This window comes from Anguilla rostrata, chromosome 2, assembly GCF_018555375.3.
Source record: "Anguilla rostrata isolate EN2019 chromosome 2, ASM1855537v3, whole genome shotgun sequence".
In the NCBI taxonomy this organism is placed as follows: domain Eukaryota; kingdom Metazoa; phylum Chordata; class Actinopteri; order Anguilliformes; family Anguillidae; genus Anguilla; species Anguilla rostrata.
Window position 1 is genome coordinate 65,008,191 of NC_057934.1, and position 20,016 is coordinate 65,028,206.

Genomic DNA, 20,016 nt, shown 5'->3' on the forward strand with positions numbered 1-20,016 from the left:
TTTCCAAAGTTCTTTTGGAACTTTCATTCAACTGTGACGGTATGAATATGCCTCAAATAAAAACAAATCCAAAATAAATGCCAATCTTTTCGTGGCATGGTAAAATGAAAAAATCAGAGGGGGTGAACACTTCTGCAATTCACAGTACAACAATTAGCCTATAATGTTCAATTACTTATTCAAGATATTCATGAGTAATGCTGCATTTTTGTTGGTCAGCTTGCTAGCACAAACTTGTTCATTCTCAGTGGCTTGATCAACTTCTTTATGCGGTCCGCCATCTTTAGACGTCCATTTTACAAAGTAGGTCCATTTATTTAACTTCACAGTACAGCTTGTTCAGTCACGGTGCGATAAACGGTCATGTAACATTAACCAATGAAACAAATAAACCATGTGCATAAGACTGCATAAAATAAAAACATGATGGACTGAAGCACTGAATCTCACAGCTGACAGAGATATAATGAATACCGGCTCTGTTATGTTGTTGAAGCTGCAAGTGACACCTGACCTGAGCACAAGTAATCTGTCAGCAGACGCTTTCAGGTGTACGTGACATATCCACGAAGCCTTTGGGGTCGGAGTCAGAGTGCTCAGAGACGTGGTCTGGAAAAATCCGCTTCGTTTTCGTTTCTGCAGACGCGGACAGAAGTGGTGCGAGCGGCCTCATATGTGGTCGATGGCGAAAGAGTTTTTAAAAGAGTCTGTCCAACCCAAGGGCGCAGATGGAAAGTCACAATCCTCCTGACGGAAGAAGCCCGTGCCCTACGCTGCAATAACAGGAAACACACACCGAGCGATACCGAACCCAAGCCTGTGCCACCGCACCGGATCTCCCAAGAAAAGAACGTAGCCTACGGACAAACACATGAGGGTGAGAGGGGGCAGATTTGCACTGCGTTCCTGCCAGTTCTGAATAACAAAATAAAGCGGAAACTATGGCGTATTCACGGTTTGTTAATCTGACCACTGCATACAGAACAAACGGGAGATCGGTAAAAATGGATTGGAAGAAATCAGCTGTTGTCGAGCTCGGTGAACAATACAGATTTCAAGCTTCACCGAAATGATAGACACCTATCCAGAGTCCGATTTATTTCTGGAACAAAATCATAGTTTGCTGAAACTGGGAAAGGAAAATCTTCTGTTGTAAGTAGATACAGCACAGAGATCCGGTTGCAAACATCAAGCAGATTTGGTTCAGGACAAGGCTACAGGGCCTCTTCGGGCTAAAGGGCTAAAATCTCACATTGTAAAATAAGCGTGCTGAAAGCACTGCTTTCTGTATAAAACCCTCAGCAGAATATGCAATCCACTCCTTCAAATACCATGTCTGCCTTCAGGGAAAACCAATTGTAAACCAAAAATTCTAAATAAACCAGGCTGTTTTCCTTCTTTTTATTTTTTACTAAACTAGCGGTTTTCAACCTTTCCTGATCCAGGGACCCTCACCCGGACTCAAAGGCATTCAGGGGACGCCCATCATAAGTTAACAAGGGTTATATTTTTTAAAATATAAAAAATTTACGGTCTGAAATATTTTCCCAAATACGTATATAATAATCGCATGTCAAATCTGGCCAGGGACCCCCTACAGTTCCCTCAAGGACCCCTCAGTCCACGGACCCCTAGCTGGCATCAGTAGGGAAACACAATCAACCTGCGTGAATGTATTTAGTGTAATAAAACAAGAAGTAGCCTATGTGCGAATCTAAGAAATCTGTTTGCTGTACATGCAGTTCTACCGCTAGTTAAAAATAAAATGTGTTAAATGCAGGGTTTTTTTTTTAACCAGTTGACATTTAATTGAAATCTCTGCAATGTTTTGACAAGTCCATCCACATTGCATTTCTACTGCCAGTGTAAACTTAAAACATTTTCATTAAACAATTCCATTGCTGTTAATCAAGTCACTGTATTTTTTTATTTTATTTTCTGTTTCAAAAGCTCTAAAACTGACCCATGAGTTTTTGGGCTGCCATCTTGTCCATCCAGGCTATCAAGAACTGAGTAGCGATAGCCGGATTAGGCAAGTACTTCACAAATGAAACACTGGACCCTGGCAGAAATGTACCGTAGCCACAGCTGCTGCAACGTGCTGCAGGCCAAATCCTCCCTCTTCTGTCTGGAGCCAGTGCCCAGGCACCACACAGAAAGAAGCGGGTCTTTCTTGCAGACTCACTTCACTCCGGAGTCTGCAGAGCAGCAGGCTTGGCTGAAGCGGGTATTTAACAGCACACGAGCCCCTCAGACCTGGCTTATACTTGATCAGGTCCAGGTGCTGGATAGCCTTCAGTAGGACAGTGTCTCACGTGAATGATTAAATCTAAATGGTAAGATAAAACGGTAGGGGAGGCGTTTGGGGCCAGTATACAACTCAGCATAGCAATATTATTAATGCCCGCAGTAGGGGAGACTGGTCTGACTATGCAAGCTGATATCTCCTTGTGTGTGTGTGTGTGTGGCCGGCCAGGGATGTGGTTGTAATCCCACACCTGAGCTACACCTTTACAGTGGTGGCCTGACCTGGATAATACCAGTTATGCCTACCAGTCAGGTGAGGTTGCGGCAGGAGTTCAGAGATGTTGAGCATGCTAACATCCCCTAGCAAATGTGAATTTGCATCATGAAGCTTCAATAGGCACGCTAGTTATATTGGGTGAGTACCTTGGTCTTTAGCTCAGTATGATAATTCATTCCACTTGCGCAGAGCAAGACACTTTCTCAATTTAAAACTCAAAACCCAACTGATACCCTAATACCTTGTTCATATACTGAAAGAAACTGACATTTCACAATTCTAATTTCAGAAGTCATATGCTGCTCCATACTGACAGGCATAATCTTGTGCTGTATAATTATAGTGACATGTCCCAAGCCATAAAAATTGGCTGAGCATCGAGACTGAGGTGACTAGCCTATATGGAGAGTAATGCTTCAGTCCGGTACCTGACGTGAGCAACTGAACAAAATGAACAAGCCCATTTACCAAGGACTCTGGGTACGTTAAACTAAACAACATGTAGGCCTATCTCTTTCCTGCAACTTAATAGATTGTCATTTGACTACCAAGCTGTAACTAGCCTAGATACGAATTACTGCAGACTATATGGTTGTGCATATGAACAGGGGTGCCATAAAGGGGGGGGGGGGGGTAAGGATGTTTCCAAGGGCCCTGACTGACAGGGACCCACAGAAAATATTAGAACACAGGATTTTCTGGGGTTGAGGGGGCCCACTGTGAGCCCTTTTCATGGGGCCCAGAATCCCTGGTGGCGCCCCTGCATATGAACATAACACTATCCCAAACCAAGCTAGAGTTGTGACAGCTGGCTCGCTGGATAGGTTGCTGGGAACCAATTACCTATCGCCTAAAACGTTAATTATCCAATCAAAGGAGAACTCATTAGGAATAGGTAAATTGCAATAACGTTGTTCAATCATTTGCATGGCAGAGTAAAAAAACGCCGAAATATAATAACAACAAACAGCAATAACATAGACTATTCGCTAACGTCTGACTGACCAACAATAGCGACTCCCGCATTCCTCATATGTAGTTACCTAACGTTAGATGGCTAGCCAGGTGGATTTCTCCAAAAAAGAAAACAATTCATTGCGACCAGACTGCATCGCTGTAGAACAGAAACATAAATCGTCGAGCCAATGTTAGTTTGCATCCATGTCGAGCGATTATTAGGCTAATATTAGGACAAGAAAGAGGCCGGTACAAATTTGCGAACGGGGAAAATCCTAGAGCAAGACACGTAAAAAACATACTGAGATAAGTAATTCATACGGTAACGTTAGGTATGTTCGTGGAATGAATAGCTATCTAGCGCGCGTTAAATAAATAATTGTAGCATACGATGCTATGATAGACTTACCGGCCTCGGATGTAGGTCTCCCAGTCCACACTCCCTCTCTAGATCTCCCCGCCCCCCTCGTGCTCCTCAGCTCGGTTGCTAGCTAGCTAGCATACTAGCTGGCTTGAAACAAAGGACGACCAAACCCGCTATTACTTTCGTTCCAACCCCCCTTTCTCATCAGATTGTACCCGTTCGCTGCACTGCTGCGCCTATGCTACACACAGAGGCTGGAGCGCCCCCCTCTACTTTCTTTTTTTGCTTACAAATTAGGGTTGCCAGGTTTTAATCCTGATTCAGAAACAGAATCCTCCTGGACGAACCGTACACGCAGTGAATGGCATATTTGTACGACTAAAATTTTTTTAATGAAGATCACATACTGAACATACAAGCAAAACTGCTTGACAATTAATCTATGTGGCGATGTTAAGGTTTTATTCTTAATGCTGATAAAATTGTTGTGGAGCCTCCAATATTTTAAAAAATAATAATAAAAAATCTCTCTAGATATTTGTAGTCGTGCTTTCATACTCCCACACAAATTTGTTGAAGCATCTGATTGAAATTTTAAATCGAACCTAATATATAATGTAGTTCTATCGTCCTAGATTGTTAATATAGTGGAAGAAAATATTTCAGTCTTAACAACGATCTCATGTCATATTTATTCCCACAACAAAAAAACAATTTCAATTCATATCCCAAAACCTATATCCAGTTTCACAGCATTGAGGTACAAATTCAAATGCTGGTGGAGGGTCTTCCATGTTCACCTTGTGTTCATGTGGGTTTCTGTCAGGTACCGTGGTTTCCTCCCAAAGTCCAAAGACATGCATTAGGCCATCTGGAGACTATATTAGACCAGGAACAAGTGGTTTAGAAAATGGATGGATGTATCTAGCTCTGAACCAGGTGATTTTTCTATGTTGGTTTTCAGTTAAACTGAGTGGTCAGTTAAGTTATCAATGCTAATGGGTACTTCAAATAATATTTACATTTTAGCTGTTCTTTGTTACTGTTAGGGGCTATAGAATGTATGTTAGTCGATGTGCAGAGGAATGCAATAAATGGAACGAACTTTTTACACGCATTTAAACTCCTTCAATAAATTAGATAGGCAACACACATTTTTATTTCTAATGTTTAGCTGTTCATTTGGGGCTTCAAATTCATTCAAGGCACAGATGTAATTAGGGATTGGCACAAACATACTTTGAACGGCACATTTATTTTACACAGAATTTGTTAAAGACAAATGTAGGATGTAAAATAAAACCAAATAAAAAAGGGCTTCTTAGCTAGGACAAATCCATCATCATACGTGCTATTTTAACCGGAGGGAGACCGACATCAAAATCTTCACAAAACGAGGGATTTATGTCTCACCTGGCACCCTGGAAGCAAACGCGACCCATCGTTCAAGTCACCGAGCATGCTCAGTTGAAGCGCTACTGCAGGGAAAAAGGCATCGGCAGAATGCAGGCGAAGTGCGATGGTGGGGGATGGGTGCCACTACCCATGTACAGCTGGACAACAGCACTTTTCCGTGAATATCAGCTTTCCTTGAACAGTTTCCCTTGAAAATGACTTAAACATAATGAAGAGAGAGAGCTCAACTACCAATAGAAAATATATAATAAATGACTAAATAGTGGACACATTTACAAAAGGTTTTGCTTTGCTCAGTCAGGCCATACATACACTAAATTTTGCAGTTGTGTGGATGCAAAGTGTTCATTTGCTCAAAACTACAACATTTGATCAAATTAATTTCCCCTCTGGGGCCTCCTGCAGCTGAAGCACCAGTGTTCGTCACAGTGACGAGCCCCGTCTTCTTGAATCAGCTCTGGCGGGGGGTCCTGTGGGTTGCTACCACCATGTCATACCTTTGCCCAGCCAAAGCTTTGCCTCTTGGAAAAACCAACTCTGCCAGTTGCCAGGGCACCTGCAAGAAGAGGTAATGCTGCACTGCAACCACTGAACAGGTCAGGACAGAAGCCGAACCTATGAGAAACATTTGCACGGGAAACGGAAAGCAACCGGAGCTTAATTAAGCTCAAGACAGCTTCTCTACCGGAACCGCTACTGTAGATGTATCCAAGCAGTTAAAAATATTCAACATTTATTTTTAATGCTTTAGATTTCATTTGGTGACAAAACTCAGTTCAGTGGGTTTTTCAGGCTTGCAATAGCTCCCTCAAGGTACTGTGCTTTATTGTTAGTCTTTTGCAATCAATGAATGTATGCTGCAAAGTACTGGGGGAAAACTAAATTAAATTAATCTTTGTAATAAATAAAAATATTTCTCTAGAGAAGATCAGTCGTACATTACGTCACCAGCGTCTTCCACAAAACATGCAAGGGAAAAGCATACACCAGAAGTGTTTTAAAAACTCATTTATTACATTGTTTTTACAGCAGTTTCACTAATTTGTCATGTAAATAAATAGGCAGACAGAGGATTCATTAACTGCACTTTTAAAAAAATGTTCATTTGCTCAAGGTAAAATATGCATCAACTGCAGACCAAAGATACATTTTACAATTAGATATCTCTCCAGAAAATATGCCTCTTTTGGTATTCTGTCACCCAAAATACAATTTAGGGAGTTCCTTGAAAGCAAACTATTGTATTTAAAGCCAATTCAAGTGGAAGGATCAACATCCAGGATCTCAACTCTATTTATGGAAGGAGTCTATACTGATTTCTTTACCAAACAATTCCTCAGGGCCTAATTGGTGCAATTAAATATATTTTATTTTTCACTTTGTTTCCCCAAAAGCACTGCACTATTTCTGTATTACAGTAGGACCAATTGGGGCACATTCTTCATTGCAATGTAATGCAAATTTTTAAAAGCCAACCGTTCATCAAGAGTAAAGTTTGAGCAAAAGAAAAAAATAAAATAAAAATAAAATAATGTGTGAGACCCTCCAGAAATGGCATCTTGGACAAAAGAATCATTTTAGTTCTCAAGAATCCAACAGCCTTTGTCCACATCACATGGTGTGAGAAACACGGATTTCCCTTGAAGGCCATTATATCACATGACCAATACTATGGTTCAGGCTGTTCTGGGTGAATACACTCCCATGCTTGACATGAAAAGCTGGAGTCATATGCATACTTTTTTAAACAAAGGAGAGATTTTTTTCTTTAATGTCAGTAATGTAGGTCATAATCTTAAATCTTAAAGAGATCTTAAGATGAGGTAACTAGCTTCCAACATCCATTTCCAGCACATTTCAAGTCCTGCAATGACCACAGATCATTCTGGAAAGATTCCCTGTGCCCTGGGATAAGACTGTTACCCTGGCCTCAGTAGTGCTTGTTCTCGTGCCCCTGCCCTTCACTCAAACTGAAGATATTTTCTCTCAGGAACCAAAGACGGTTAACTCCCTTGGTTCACATTCTTACATAGTGCGCTAAACACAGAAGACCTGACACTACATTCCCTACAGAGGATACATGCTCACCAACATCCAGAAATAACAGGACAATAAAATTCAATAAAACTAAAATTCATTTTTAAATTTTCCAATGAGCCACAACCTCAACACATGGGTTTCTGACCGTTTTAAAGGGCGGTGTGCGAGTTTTAGTATGGAGACATCGGCACTCTACAGCATCACAGTGCATTCCAGGGTTAGAAATGCACAGCTAGCAATATGAACCAGTTGAAGCCCAATTTAAAACAGACATTTACATAAATTGATTGTTACAGCACCCAACATCTAATTTAAAAAATAAAATAAAATCAATAAATAAAGTTAACAATATGCTAGCCAATCAGCAAGGACATTGCACGTCAGTGTGGTCTACACAGAAAGAAGATTCATTTTGTGCAACAAGCCAGCGAAACTGAGAATCGGGCAAGAGGCAATTATCCCATCTACCCCACCATTTGGATTCTGGGAGTGTTCATAATTCCACTGGAAAGACTGTAGTGTTGAAAGGAGCGATGCCAACAACTTCGGTGCTGCTGCACACTGCAAAAGGGCTGCACTCTCGCGTGACTGGGCTGAGCTGTGAAGAGGGCGTGAACTTCACACGAGCGGTTACGATGCACTAGCAAGGAAATGAGACGGGAAATAAAGAAATAAAGACATGGGCCTGACACGCTTCCGTTGCTGCGTGCGACCTCCTGAAAGTTAAAAACGCAAAGCTGCTCAATATGTAATAAATTAATAAAAACAACAAGAATTCATAAGCTATTAAAAACCACGAATCTGGGAACGGTGAAGTGTGCATCAGTGTTTAAATTCCTTCACGTTGGGTATTACTGTATTGAAACAGAGGGAGCAAGGTCTCTGGGTCATAAAACTATTAAACACACATATTCCTAACAAGCATCCATTTTGCACTCAATCATTTGTATTGTGTTATGTTCGATCTACATGAGCTTCTCAATCTTCATAACCAACCACAAAATTGTTGGCTTACAATAACCCCCCTTACCAATTGCCTAGCCCAAGCAAATATACAAATTGTGACCAATGCAACAGAGGAGTAACACCTGCACATGTGAAGGAGGAAGAAAACGTAGCTTGAGCTGCACAGAAAGACAAAATACAAATCCATGCCTTTGTTTAAGTCTGCTTTGGAGAAGAGGCCTTTGGCAGCCATCTTGTTTTTCTCTTCTGGCAGCAGGGCCCGGGTGCGAAAGTGAACGTGGCCTCCGCGCGACAACTCCAGGGGGCGCTCACAAGAACACAAACTCGTCCACGCTGCTCCTCTTACTGCTCCGGCTCGGCCTGCCCGGGGGAAGGATGTGGGCGGGGGAATTGGGAGAGGGCCCACTTTGGCTCTCCAGCCCATAGTCCTGCCTTTGGCCCTCCACAAATGTAAAAATCGGGTACTTCTCCCTGGACGACGAGAGAGCCTGGCATCGAAGAGAGGGGACAGGGCAAGGAGACAGCGCAGTTAGTCTCATTTCTTCTCGACTTTTGCCAAGTTCTGGCACAACAAATATCACATTTTGCGTTGCAATCTTATTCAGGAGAGGAAGGCCTCACCACATTCACCGCAGAGCACAGGGACTCAAAGTCCTTCTGGCTCTTAGCGTAGAAGCCGATTGTGCAGCTGGGGTCCATGCGGTTGAAGTTCATCTTTCTGGGGGAGCTACAGTGGAAAGACTGTAGGAGAGAGAGGAGCACACGCTTAGAACAGGGAGGAGGCATAGGGGAATAGGGGAATCCCAAGCAGATTATAAAGCGCACATGCACGCAGGTTCTATTTTGACCAACTGACTACCTGTTCAACAGCAACTTAAATGAACAGACAAATCTAATGGGAGGAACAGGGCAGTCGGGTATCGGAAAGGTCTGTGAAACATCTTACCTCCAGTGGGAAGTTGTCTTGTGTGACATCCACCACAGCCTGACAGTAGTGTGGATCCAAATACAGCAGCTGCTCATCTGGAACACACAAAGAGCATGTTTACTTAACAAAAAAGGGCGCCACACAGTGGTCTGCATATAAGCCAAGACAGTAACGGGGAGTGGGGGGGGAATAAATAAATGAATTAATTAACTAATAAAAGGTGTGGCTCTGGCCTTACCCTGGAACCCAACAAAGAACAGCGAGTGCTTGGGTTTACCACCAATGATCCCAATGCAGCATTCTAACCTGAGAATGTTCTGTTGGAAGAGCAGAGTCAAACAGAGCAGCAGTGAGCTAACATGGGGCAATAAAAGCCAACAAATTCCTACATCTGCTGAGCGAACAGGCTACCCTGGTTAGTATTACCGCTTTATGCACTAACGCCCCTTCACATGTACCTCGCAGATAACACCCGTCACATGTACCTCTGGCTGTTAGACTGCTATTCACAGCCAGATATGCTGGCTGTGAGTTTGATATGCTACCCTGCATATCAAACTCTTACATACTAAAAGAAACCCAGGCAGACCTGCACCTCAGGTCTCAGTGCCGACACGCCCAGGTCTCAGTGCCGACACGCCCAGGTCTCAGTGCCGACACGCCCAGGTCTCAGTGCCGACACGCCCAGGTCTCAGTGCCGACACGCCCAGGTCTCAGTGCCGACACGCCCGGGTCTCAGTGCCGACACGCCGCTCATGCCGCCGCCCAGGTCTCATGCTGAACGCCAGCTCAGTGCTGCACGCCAGGTTCATGCCCACGCTAGTCTCAGCTGACAGCCCAGGTCTCAGTGCACATTGGCCGGCTGCTGAACCGCACCTTGACGCAGTCGATGTAGGCGGGGTTCAGGGACTCCCCGCCCAGCCGCACAGGGACCAGGAGGATGACGGACTTCCAGCCGGGACCGGACTCGGGCGAGCCCTCGGACAGGGACAGGTCACACAGCTGCACCACGTCCTCCTTGTACACTGCAGGGACACACGGACCGTGAGGCGCACGCCAGGAGCAAACACACAGCGCAATAACACGCAGGGGGAGGGACGGGGAGGAGACACACAGCACAATAACACGCAGGAGGAGGGACGAGGAGGAGACGCACAGCACAATAACACGCAGGAGGAGGGACGGGGAGGAGACACACAGCACAATAACACGCAGAGGGACGGGAGGAGACGCAGCACATAACAGAGGGGGACGGGAGGAGACACAGCGATAACACGAGGAGAGACGGCAGGAACGTGGAACACAAAACCCAGAGACAAACAGCACACAACAACGAACTAAGAGAGTATCCTTCATTAAGACAGCCTGAAGAGGAAAGACAGGAAGGGATAATGCATCTGTATTTGAACGGTGTAAAATATTAATGACAAACGAGCAGCCTGTGCTGGAGGTAACCGTTAGCTGGTTAAGAGCAGCGCGAGTGAGGGGGATACAGCAGGAACTCACCAGTACAGTCCTGAGCAACATACACAGCCAGACTGTGAAGCTCCGCAGTCTTACCCACTGCTTTTCTGGAAAAGATAGAAAGCTGCTGTTGGACTGCTGTTTGTGTGTGTGTGTGTGTGTGTGTGTGTGTGTGTGTGTGTGAGCGCAATCGTGTAGTCGTGCATGCATGCGTGTGTGAAAGAGAGTGTGTGTGCGTGAGTGTATGTGTGTGTGTGTGTGTGCGTATGTGTGCACGTACTTGCAAGCGTGTGTGTGAAAGAGAGTGTGTGTGCGTGAGTGTGCGTGCACGTACGTGCATGCTCGTGTGTGTGTGTGTGAGAGATGGTGCGTGTGGTATGTGTTGTGGGTGGTTGTGTCTGTGTGTGAGTGCCTGTGTGTGTGTGTGTGTGTGTGTGGGTGTGTGTATGTGCCTGTGTGTGAGTGCCTGTGTGTGTGTGTGTGTGTGTGCGCGTGTGTGTGTGTAGGGGTCTCACCGGAGTATGTGCGCTACGATGGACGGACCGTACCAGTCCCCAGCCTTCTTCCCCGAGCTCTTCCCCAGCTCCACCAGCTGGTGCACCCCGAACGGAGCCTGGGGGTGGTCCCCGAACCAGGACGCCACCCGCCGGTGCGTGGCCTCCGCCTGCCCGTCCCGGCTGCTTTCGGTACGCCTCCTCTGGTCCGGCCGCGGGACCTCGCCCCCCTTCCCCTCGCTGCGGCCTCTCGGGGCCGAGTTGGGGGTGCGCGCGCCGGGGAAGGAGGGGACGGGAACCCCCCCGGCGCGGGACGGGGAGCGAGGCTTCATCACCTCCATGTCCACATCGGTGAGCTGCTGGGCGTCCGGCCACGTCCAGCCTGCCAGAGAGAGAGGCGCCCCGAAATCAGGCAACCCGACCAACTGCAGCAGCATCACGCCAGCCACACTCCTGCCTAAATCCACTGTGACTATGCGTTCATACAGGCTTACACTGTCCATCCATAAGCTGTATATATGCGTTCATACAGGCTTACACTGTCCATCCATAAGCTGTACATATGCGTTCATACAGTCTTACACTGTCCATCCGTAAGCTGTACATACGCGTTCATACAGGCTTACACTGTCCATCCGTAAGCTGTACATACGCGTTCATACAGGCTTACACTGTCCATCCGTAAGCTGTACATACGCGTTCATACAGGCTTACACTTTCCATCCATAAGCTGTACATACGCGTTCATACAGGCTTACACTTTCCATCCATAAGCTGTATATTATGCATTCATACAGTCTTACACTTTCCATCCATAAGCTGTATATTATGCATTCATAGTCTTACACTTTACATCCATAAGCTGTACAGGTATGTATGGATTCACACATTCAAAGTTTCCATCCAAATGTTTCGCACGTGTTAAGCAAATTTCACGTTTCCATCAGTTACTGTTGTGGGGATATTTTAGAGGGCACAAGAAGATTACATACTCAAAAGAACGTCAGCCAAACACAGTTATGATGAGTTTGCAACACACACTCGCTCTTGGTAGAGTGGTCATAACAGCCCTCTCCCGGTTATACATGGCTGTATTACATGCAGCCGAAAACATCGAAAAGGGCAGGCAACCGTCTATTTTATTACATTTTTGGGGCTTTCTGGAGCAGAATTTTTTTGGGCTTTCCCCTTCACATTGTCATTTATTCAAAAAAATCTGTTTCCATCACCCTTTATCGCATTTAAAAAAAAAAACAATTTTTTAAGTATTTTTATTTCAGGGGTTTCCCCAACGCTTTACTCTGGGGCAAATTCAAAATTTGCATACAAACAGTTGGATGGAAACCCCACTGGATGAGCAGAATCAGGTGCATTAGCACTGGGCTAAAACGAAAAACCAAGGCCGCGTCCGAACAGTCAAAACAAAAATTACATCCTGTGTCTTTTCCTAACCACTTTTCCTTGACCTCGATGGAAAACGTCATGAGGTCAAGGAAAGATGTGAAGGAGAATTCATAAGGACTTAGGAAAAGACGACCGCGGTGCCAAGAGAATCCGACTGCACTTACGCTAGGCTACGTAATTATGCTACGGTGGATGTTATTGACGTGGGTCTGCCGTGGTGAAACTACAATGTTCCGAAGATGGACTACTAAAAGCGCATCTTAGATACTTCGCCCCGTGCGTTCTTACCGTGTTGTTTCATGCAGGCTATATAAACGTGGACAACCCGGTGAAAAATATTACTTCATTACCAAGGTTGGAATTGAAATAAAAAAAGGAATATAGGCTACCAGTCACAAAAGTGAAACAAAATGGTTGTCACGTTGAGAGTGGTTGCTCACGCTCACCCTCCTGTCCACTCGTATTTATCGACATGAATCCCAATTAGTATGATTGTATGAAAATAATTGTTCAATTTATGCATGATAGGCATAACATGTTAGACCTACAAACTACTACTGTACATATCATCGTTCTTAAATTTCAAACATGTGAATTAAACATCTGTAAAGTCTCGTATCCCTTTTTCTTGAAAGACAGACTTCGGTTATGTATATGCTGATTATGATCTGATATAAGCCTATGCAAATAGCTTAGATCCACCACACAACTCAGTCTGCTGATTGTTTGTTTTGTGAATGGCCGAATGGTGGTCGCTTTAAATTTTGCTGCCGCAGGAATTGTGGACGGCATTTTCTCTTCTTCATAAGGACGGTCCATGTGCCCTATCTAAGGAAATAGATAAGCATTGAAGCACCTTTCCTTAGCATTTAGAGAATTCGACCAGCTCCTATCATGGCTGCCAGATACTTCCGGGTCATTTCACACAGTCAGGAAACTTCCTAAGCAAAAAAGACTATTCGGACGCAGCCCATATCAGCCCTTTGCAGATAAGATGGGGCACCCCTGGGCTGGACAGAAACAAGCTTCCCGATCTAATCAGAGAGATTAAAAACAGTCACACGACTGTCTCCAGGCTAATGAACTGTGATGAGGACAGGCCTCCAGGGTCAGGCTCCACAGCGAGGGGACAGGAGTGAGGGGGGAGCGGGTCCTCACCTGGCGGCAGCAGGTGCACCAGCAGGCCCTGCGCCAGCAGCATCTGCCCGCTGCGCAGCATGCAGCCCCAGCCGCAGTCCGTGGTCAGCGTGGAGCCCTCCAGCTGAGGGAACTCGCGCCGGTACGTCAGCCACAGCCGCGACACGAAGGCCAGCCGGAAGCGCTCCACCTCGTCTGCGAAAGACGGCGAGGCCCGAGAGGAGAGGGTGAGCTTGGCCGCAGGACCGACAGCCATGCACACGCAGATCCTCCCGCAGAACACAGACATGTACTGCGCATTATCTACTGTACACTGTGCAGATACATACGTAATAAAAAATAAAAAAAATCACAATATCTGGCATGCCCATACCATTACATGACCACATAGTAAGTGGCTAAAGAACGGTCGTTAATGATAGCACTGGCCACAGCAATTCCCAGTGTTACTTTCCCCTCCTGTTACAGATTATCGACAGTACAGCTACAGCAGCAACAGACCCCAACTGCAATGAAGTGAATCTGGGATGGAGCGGAACCGTGGGTACTGCCCTCAGGGTGGTGGAAGCTGGCCAGGGCTCTGCTGAATTACCTTCATGGTTGAGCACAAAGGAGTGCCCGAGCAGGATCAGAGGGGAGGTCTTGTTGAAGCTGGTTTTGGATTTGACTGACCAGCCTGGGTAGGTGGGGGGCAGAAAGAGACACTGCGTTAAAAAAAAAACTGAAAACTTCACGGCGTGTCCTGAGACGTGGACGGCCATGTCCAGTACGTTATGCCAAGTGTCTGGACAAGAACACCTCAGTGCACAAGAACTGCGGTTTCCGACATCGACACATCACACACAGCAGGAAACGCGTCCGTTTTCAGATTTGTGTCCGCCCATAATGCACCTGCTCATGCAGTGAGGCACGCATATAAAAACACAACCACAGTGAGACTTAGCACAGAAACTATGAACAAAGCTAAAAAAAGAAACCCAAGACTTTGGCTTCTCTTTACATGGCGGTTATCGAACGCGCAAGTTTGTCATGGGACTAATTCCTCTGCAGACGCAGAGCAGCGGGAAGTGAAAGAGAGTCATCGGATCAGGGCAGACGCACGTCGCAGCTTGAGGCTCACCGTATTTGACGTTGTTCCAGGCTGACATCAGCTTGGCTTTGAGCCGGTCCACCTCGTCGGGCTCTCCCGGGGCCTCCCGGGTGGCCTCCGGGCCCGCGCCGTGCCCAAAGTGGCCCCTGGGCTCCCAGGAAGGGGTCCTCTGTCGCTCGGGACGGGGGGCCAGCCCATCGTCCTGCATGCCGCCCCCCAGGTACTGTGCGGCGCTGGGGGACACTGAGTTCATTACCACGCGGTGACAGTAGGCCAAGCGTCTGCAGCGGGGCCTCTCATTGCCGCCCAAACCTGCGAGGCAGAGAGCGAACGCCTCAGGCTAAACTGCACACAAGGCCTGGGCGCAGGAGGAGTTCATCCAGAGGAAGCCTGAGGCTAAACTGCACACAAGGCCTGGATGCAGGAGGAGTTCATCCAGGGGAAGCCTGAGGCTAAACTGCACACAAGGCCTGGATGCAGGAGGAGTTCATCCAGGGGAAGCCTGAGGCTAAACCGCACTCAAGGCCTGGATGCAGGAGGAGTTCATCCAGGGGAAGCCTGAGTGGGTTTTGATGTCATCTGTTAGATCGCAAGTTCCAGATAGTGGAACTATCCCACCCCCCTGCATTTTAAGATGCCAAGAACCCTATCAAACAGAGAATGAGCAGCTGCGCAGTAGTTTGATAGGCCGGAGGCTGACATTGTCCAAATGTCATGGGTTTCCCAGCCATAAGACCGGAACATCAGGGAGCATGATTGTTAGGGATATTCTGGAACAAAGCCTGGGGCACAGTGATCAACATTCTTCAGGAAGAGCGGCGTCTTTGAAAATTACAATTGGTGGTAGACTATGCCACAGTGCACACACAAGTACTGACCAAAATCAACTTTAGATTTGCCTTTCCATTTTTTTCTCTGGTTAATAAGCTGATTTTTTTTTTTTTGGAATGTATGTCTACACAAGATGGGAATTGAGAGCCTTCATTTCTAAAAAAATCTTAAAACGTTACCGAGTAAAGAAAACACAGTCCACATTAAAATGTAGATGAACAAATTAAATGACTGTTGGCGACGGCGTTACGCGCAAGTTATGAGTTGGCCGAGAAAATCCAATTCATTCTAAACTCTGGACTCAAGATTGAATACGTCGAATTTCAGAGACTACAACTGATGATGACAGTATAAGAAATGCACTTAGTAAAATTTCCCCTTCGTCTTGTTTGTGACTTGAAAAACAAACGATTCAATTGTTCAAGGATCTTAAGCAACGACAAAGTGCACAGACGTACACGATTCATGTGCGAAAATAATTGTACAATGACAATGCAACTATTAAACGTTACAGAGAGCACGCAGGACATTCGCTTATTAAAACGGCCTCGCGTTTATAATTTGTAACCACAAAACAAACCGCCATTATTTTCTACTACGTTACGAAAATTAAGCCGGGCACCCACCGCACGCGTATCGACCGCGAGCGCACTACGCGCGTATTACGCGCGTAACTGAAGCGTAGTTGAAGTACTGTTATTACAACGGCAGCGGGCGACGTCGTCTCCACCAGATGCGAACGCGTCGCGTACCGGCTGCGAAGCTCGCGCGACACAAGCGAACTGAAGCGTAGTTTTTCGCTTCTGTTCTATTTTTTTCGGCTTGTCGCGCGTCACGATGGCCTGTTTATACACAGAAATATGCTCTAAATTGCTAGGTATACATGCTCTGATTTATATTTCTTCCTTATATTACTGGGGGTGTGTCCCTAGTTACCTCCCAGATATTTTATAAGCAGCTAAAAAAATACAAGCCTTTTCGTTTTGTAAAAATAAATAAATAAATAAATAACTGGAACCTGGGGAAAAGGCAAACTTAGTTTCGCTGTCTTATTTTGCGGAGGGGGTGGGGTAAATTTGAAAATACACCACAGAAAGACGTAGCCTATTGAATGACGTAGCAGTGAATGCACCGAGCAGCGGTTTGTTAGCTCGAGTGTTGGAAGGTCGTTTTTAACCAACCATGCTCAGCCTATTTGACTTCTCCGAAGTTTTCGTTCACCGTGCTTTCAAAAAGGGCTTGTTAATAAAAATTAGATAATCCACAGAGCTTTAAAAAAAATCAGATTATTTAGTGGTCTTGCCGATGAAAATGCACCTATTTTATAAATGAAGTTGTAAGCAAGCCTTTATTGCGCGTGTAGGCTACTTCAAAGCTTCCGGTGTTCATGGCGTTGTGGTGTTCATATCCCTTCAAGATTAAACTGTTACTGTCTTTTTCATGATTAGCTGATTTTACTAAATATGATCCTATAAATGTTTTGACGTGGATGACAAGACAACACGGGAATTCCCAATGGTTGATTACGGATTATTTATTATTATTATGATCATTACATATTCTTCATGAAATTGGCACGCTTGTTAACCAAGCAAATAAATTAATACAGTTTGAGACTGATTGTTATGCAGGCTACGTTGCGATTTAAGTTTATGGTAATTCTTGAAAGCGTTTACTTTCTCACGTATTTACGAGTTAACGAAATATTACCAAATTAACAAACTGAAAAAGGTCTCTCACCAAAGTATTCACTTAACCCATAATCAACAGTCGTGAGCAAACGTGAAATACACGATGTAAAAGCCCACTGCAGACTGCGAGAGCTACTAGGAATATATAGCTTTTACGCAAGCCTTTGCGCGACACAAACGGAACCAGTGGAGACACCCTACGCGTCGCGCCGTGCTGCTTCGCCCTGCTGTTTACGCGACGCATACGCGACGCGTGCGGTGGGTGCCCGGCTTTAGATGCATGTGCAACACCGTTCTGTGTCATGTGATCGCGGCGAATTAAAAATGAAGCGGGTTGTTAAAACTGGTTTTTGCTGGCCATTCGTTCACTTAATTCAATTAGGAAGCACTTATGAATAACCCCAGCATTGTTTACAGGACACGATAGCCACATTTATCAGGTTGGCCAACACTATGTCACACTGATAGTTTGAAAAAATAACATCGCAAGTCCCTTAGTTTTCAGGTTATATTTTCAAATACAAACGACTAAAATGCCAGATTGAGTAATTGAGGTAAACCACAACCACTGATTTCCCGGAACATTTTGTCTCACTGTTTTAGAGAAGCGGAACTGCCAAGAGACGTTAAACGTTACACTACTCACTAAATACAAATAGCAAAACATTTGCAACGAGGGAAATGTGAGATATGCCAGGATTACCCTCTACATTTTATTAAAACTACATTTATATAAAAATACAACTACATGAACAGTTTACGGACAAACCATTACTAGTGCAACAGACCGACCTTCACGCACTCCCATCGCGTAAGCCATGGCTGATTGATCTGATTGTTGCGCCGCTGTCGTCAATGGCAGGGCGGCCGACCACAATGCACATGATGGGTGGAGTCGGCAAATAATAAACTTTTCATAACTAGCTAATCGCTGTCCAGCATGCTCCTGTAGATACTAGTATTCAATAAATTGTCCGGGAAGACAAAGGTTAAGCAAGCGAGCTATCCAATTATCAGACAATTATCAGACTAGAGAAGTTTCAATTGCCAATGAATTAACGGCAGGTAATCCCAACAGTTTCAACCAATTTGATTACAGAAATTACTAATTTAGCGAGCGACACAACTAGATTAACGTTAGCTATTTATGTGGCAGCTGGGGCATGCCTCGCTTGCATTGATTCGGTATGCCTAGATATTTACCCAGATATGTGAATCGAAAATATTTTCATTAATATTTAGAACGCGAACTAATGGATGACCTCAAAGACGTGAGATGTCAACGAGATAGCTAACACTAGGTCGTATCATACGGTCCCCGGTGGTCAGATATCTACAGTAGCTAGCGACGTTGTTTAGACGACCTATCAAATCTTTGGATAAAAGCGCTATATAAATGCAGTCCATTTACCATTTACCAAATCACGTTATGCAATCGTATGGCATTTCGAACTTAAGTTAGTTAGCTGCTACTTAACTGTCGTCAAGTGCCAGTTATCAGGATCGCAATGGCATTTCGCTGCCGGTCACAAACCATTCCGTAGCACAGAAGCTCGAGTCTTACCCAGTAGGCTACGGACCTAGCCATTGTGCTAACTAGTGCAAGTTGGCTAATTGGGTAACCAAATACGCAGCAACTAGACATAACGTATTTTTATCTAGTAGACCAGTGACTGTTAAAGAGCCAGATATCTACATCAGTCATGAAGAAGGCAAAAATTACTGTTTGATATGTTCTCAAAAACCCACCTAAACAGCTAATGCTTGATGGTAATTAAACCGTCCCTGTCAGGTCGCCTGATACAAGCTACATATCCGAACACTTCAGTAGATACACTTACCGATTTAACCCATTGCCAAGCTAAACGTTTGCATCCGCTGTGCTTTCAGGGTATCGTAATTTAATATCACAGATATGTTAAATACATCGTTCGTAAAATTAAAAGAAGGTAGCCAGTTAGCAACCCAGCTAGCTAATGTAATGAACTACTGTAAAGAAACATTAACTTCCTGTTCTCTTTTCCGGAAACTAGTGAAAGGTACGTCCCTGACTAGCATATGTACAATATTATTGGTTAATCAACTTACAAAAGGCTTAGTGATTGGTTGATATCCTGTCTATGTATACAAGGAGGTACAATTCATTGGGCGTTATATTTACCTCATATGACGTCACATTTTCTGTATATCCAGTGCTTTTCTGCGAGAAAGGAATGCGGAAAAGGCTGATACAACCATAGACATACAACGGTTCGATTCATTCACACCACCTTAGCCACGGGTCATCAACATGTCCGTACACGGACAAACGATTGGGGGGGAAAAAGTTCATTTTTTCCCCGTGATAATATACATTGCAATCTGTTTGAGAACAGCGAGGAGTACAATGAAGTGAGCAAACTTGCAATACTCCTGCTCACATTAAGCCCAGACACCTGCAGCTGTGAGCGCGGTTTCAGTCATATGAACACTATTAAATTTCAAACAGGAAATGTCGCATTGATGCCTGTTTTAGGATTGCCACCTGCCCATATACAACGGCTGACTTTCCAGTCTCCCAAGTTTTAATCATAACAAGGGAGGGCACTGTTTTTTATGTTATGTTAGAAATACTATCATCATAAATTGTGTAGCATATTAAAATATGTACTATGGCACATTGTGAGGTCTAGCATGCAATTGTGTGTTTCTGGTGATATTTGACCACTTC

At 44.9% G+C, this 20,016-nt stretch overlaps 2 protein-coding genes across 7 annotated transcripts in view; both read right to left on the reverse strand.

Moving 5' to 3' along the window:
• Positions 1-4,104, reverse strand: part of LOC135248916 (transcription activator BRG1) — a 31,903-nt gene extending 27,799 nt beyond the window's left edge. For all 5 annotated transcript variants that reach the window (XM_064323977.1, XM_064323974.1, XM_064323976.1 and 2 more), the window contains exon 1: positions 3,891-4,104. The gene's annotated coding sequence lies outside the window, so the exon portion shown is untranslated. The remainder of the gene's footprint in view (positions 1-3,890) is intronic.
• A 2,150-nt stretch (positions 4,105-6,254) lies between these two features.
• atg4da (autophagy related 4D, cysteine peptidase a) lies at positions 6,255-19,322 on the reverse strand. 2 transcript variants are annotated; one of them, XM_064323980.1, is made up of 11 exons: positions 19,148-19,322; positions 14,815-15,096; positions 14,287-14,370; positions 13,716-13,889; positions 11,175-11,535; positions 10,702-10,766; positions 10,072-10,220; positions 9,434-9,512; positions 9,214-9,290; positions 8,889-9,008; positions 6,255-8,755 (listed from the first exon to the last, which is right to left on the reverse strand). In XM_064323980.1, the coding sequence occupies exons 2-11, from the start codon at positions 15,035-15,037 to the stop codon at positions 8,576-8,578; spliced, it is 1,512 nt and encodes a 503-aa protein (XP_064180050.1). In that variant the 5' UTR covers positions 15,038-15,096; positions 19,148-19,322; the 3' UTR covers positions 6,255-8,575. The 2 variants fall into 2 exon arrangements, with proteins under 2 accessions (XP_064180050.1, XP_064180049.1); XM_064323979.1 differs by lacking the exon at positions 19,148-19,322 and adding an exon at positions 18,099-18,729.
• Between the last annotated feature and the right edge of the window lie 694 nt (positions 19,323-20,016).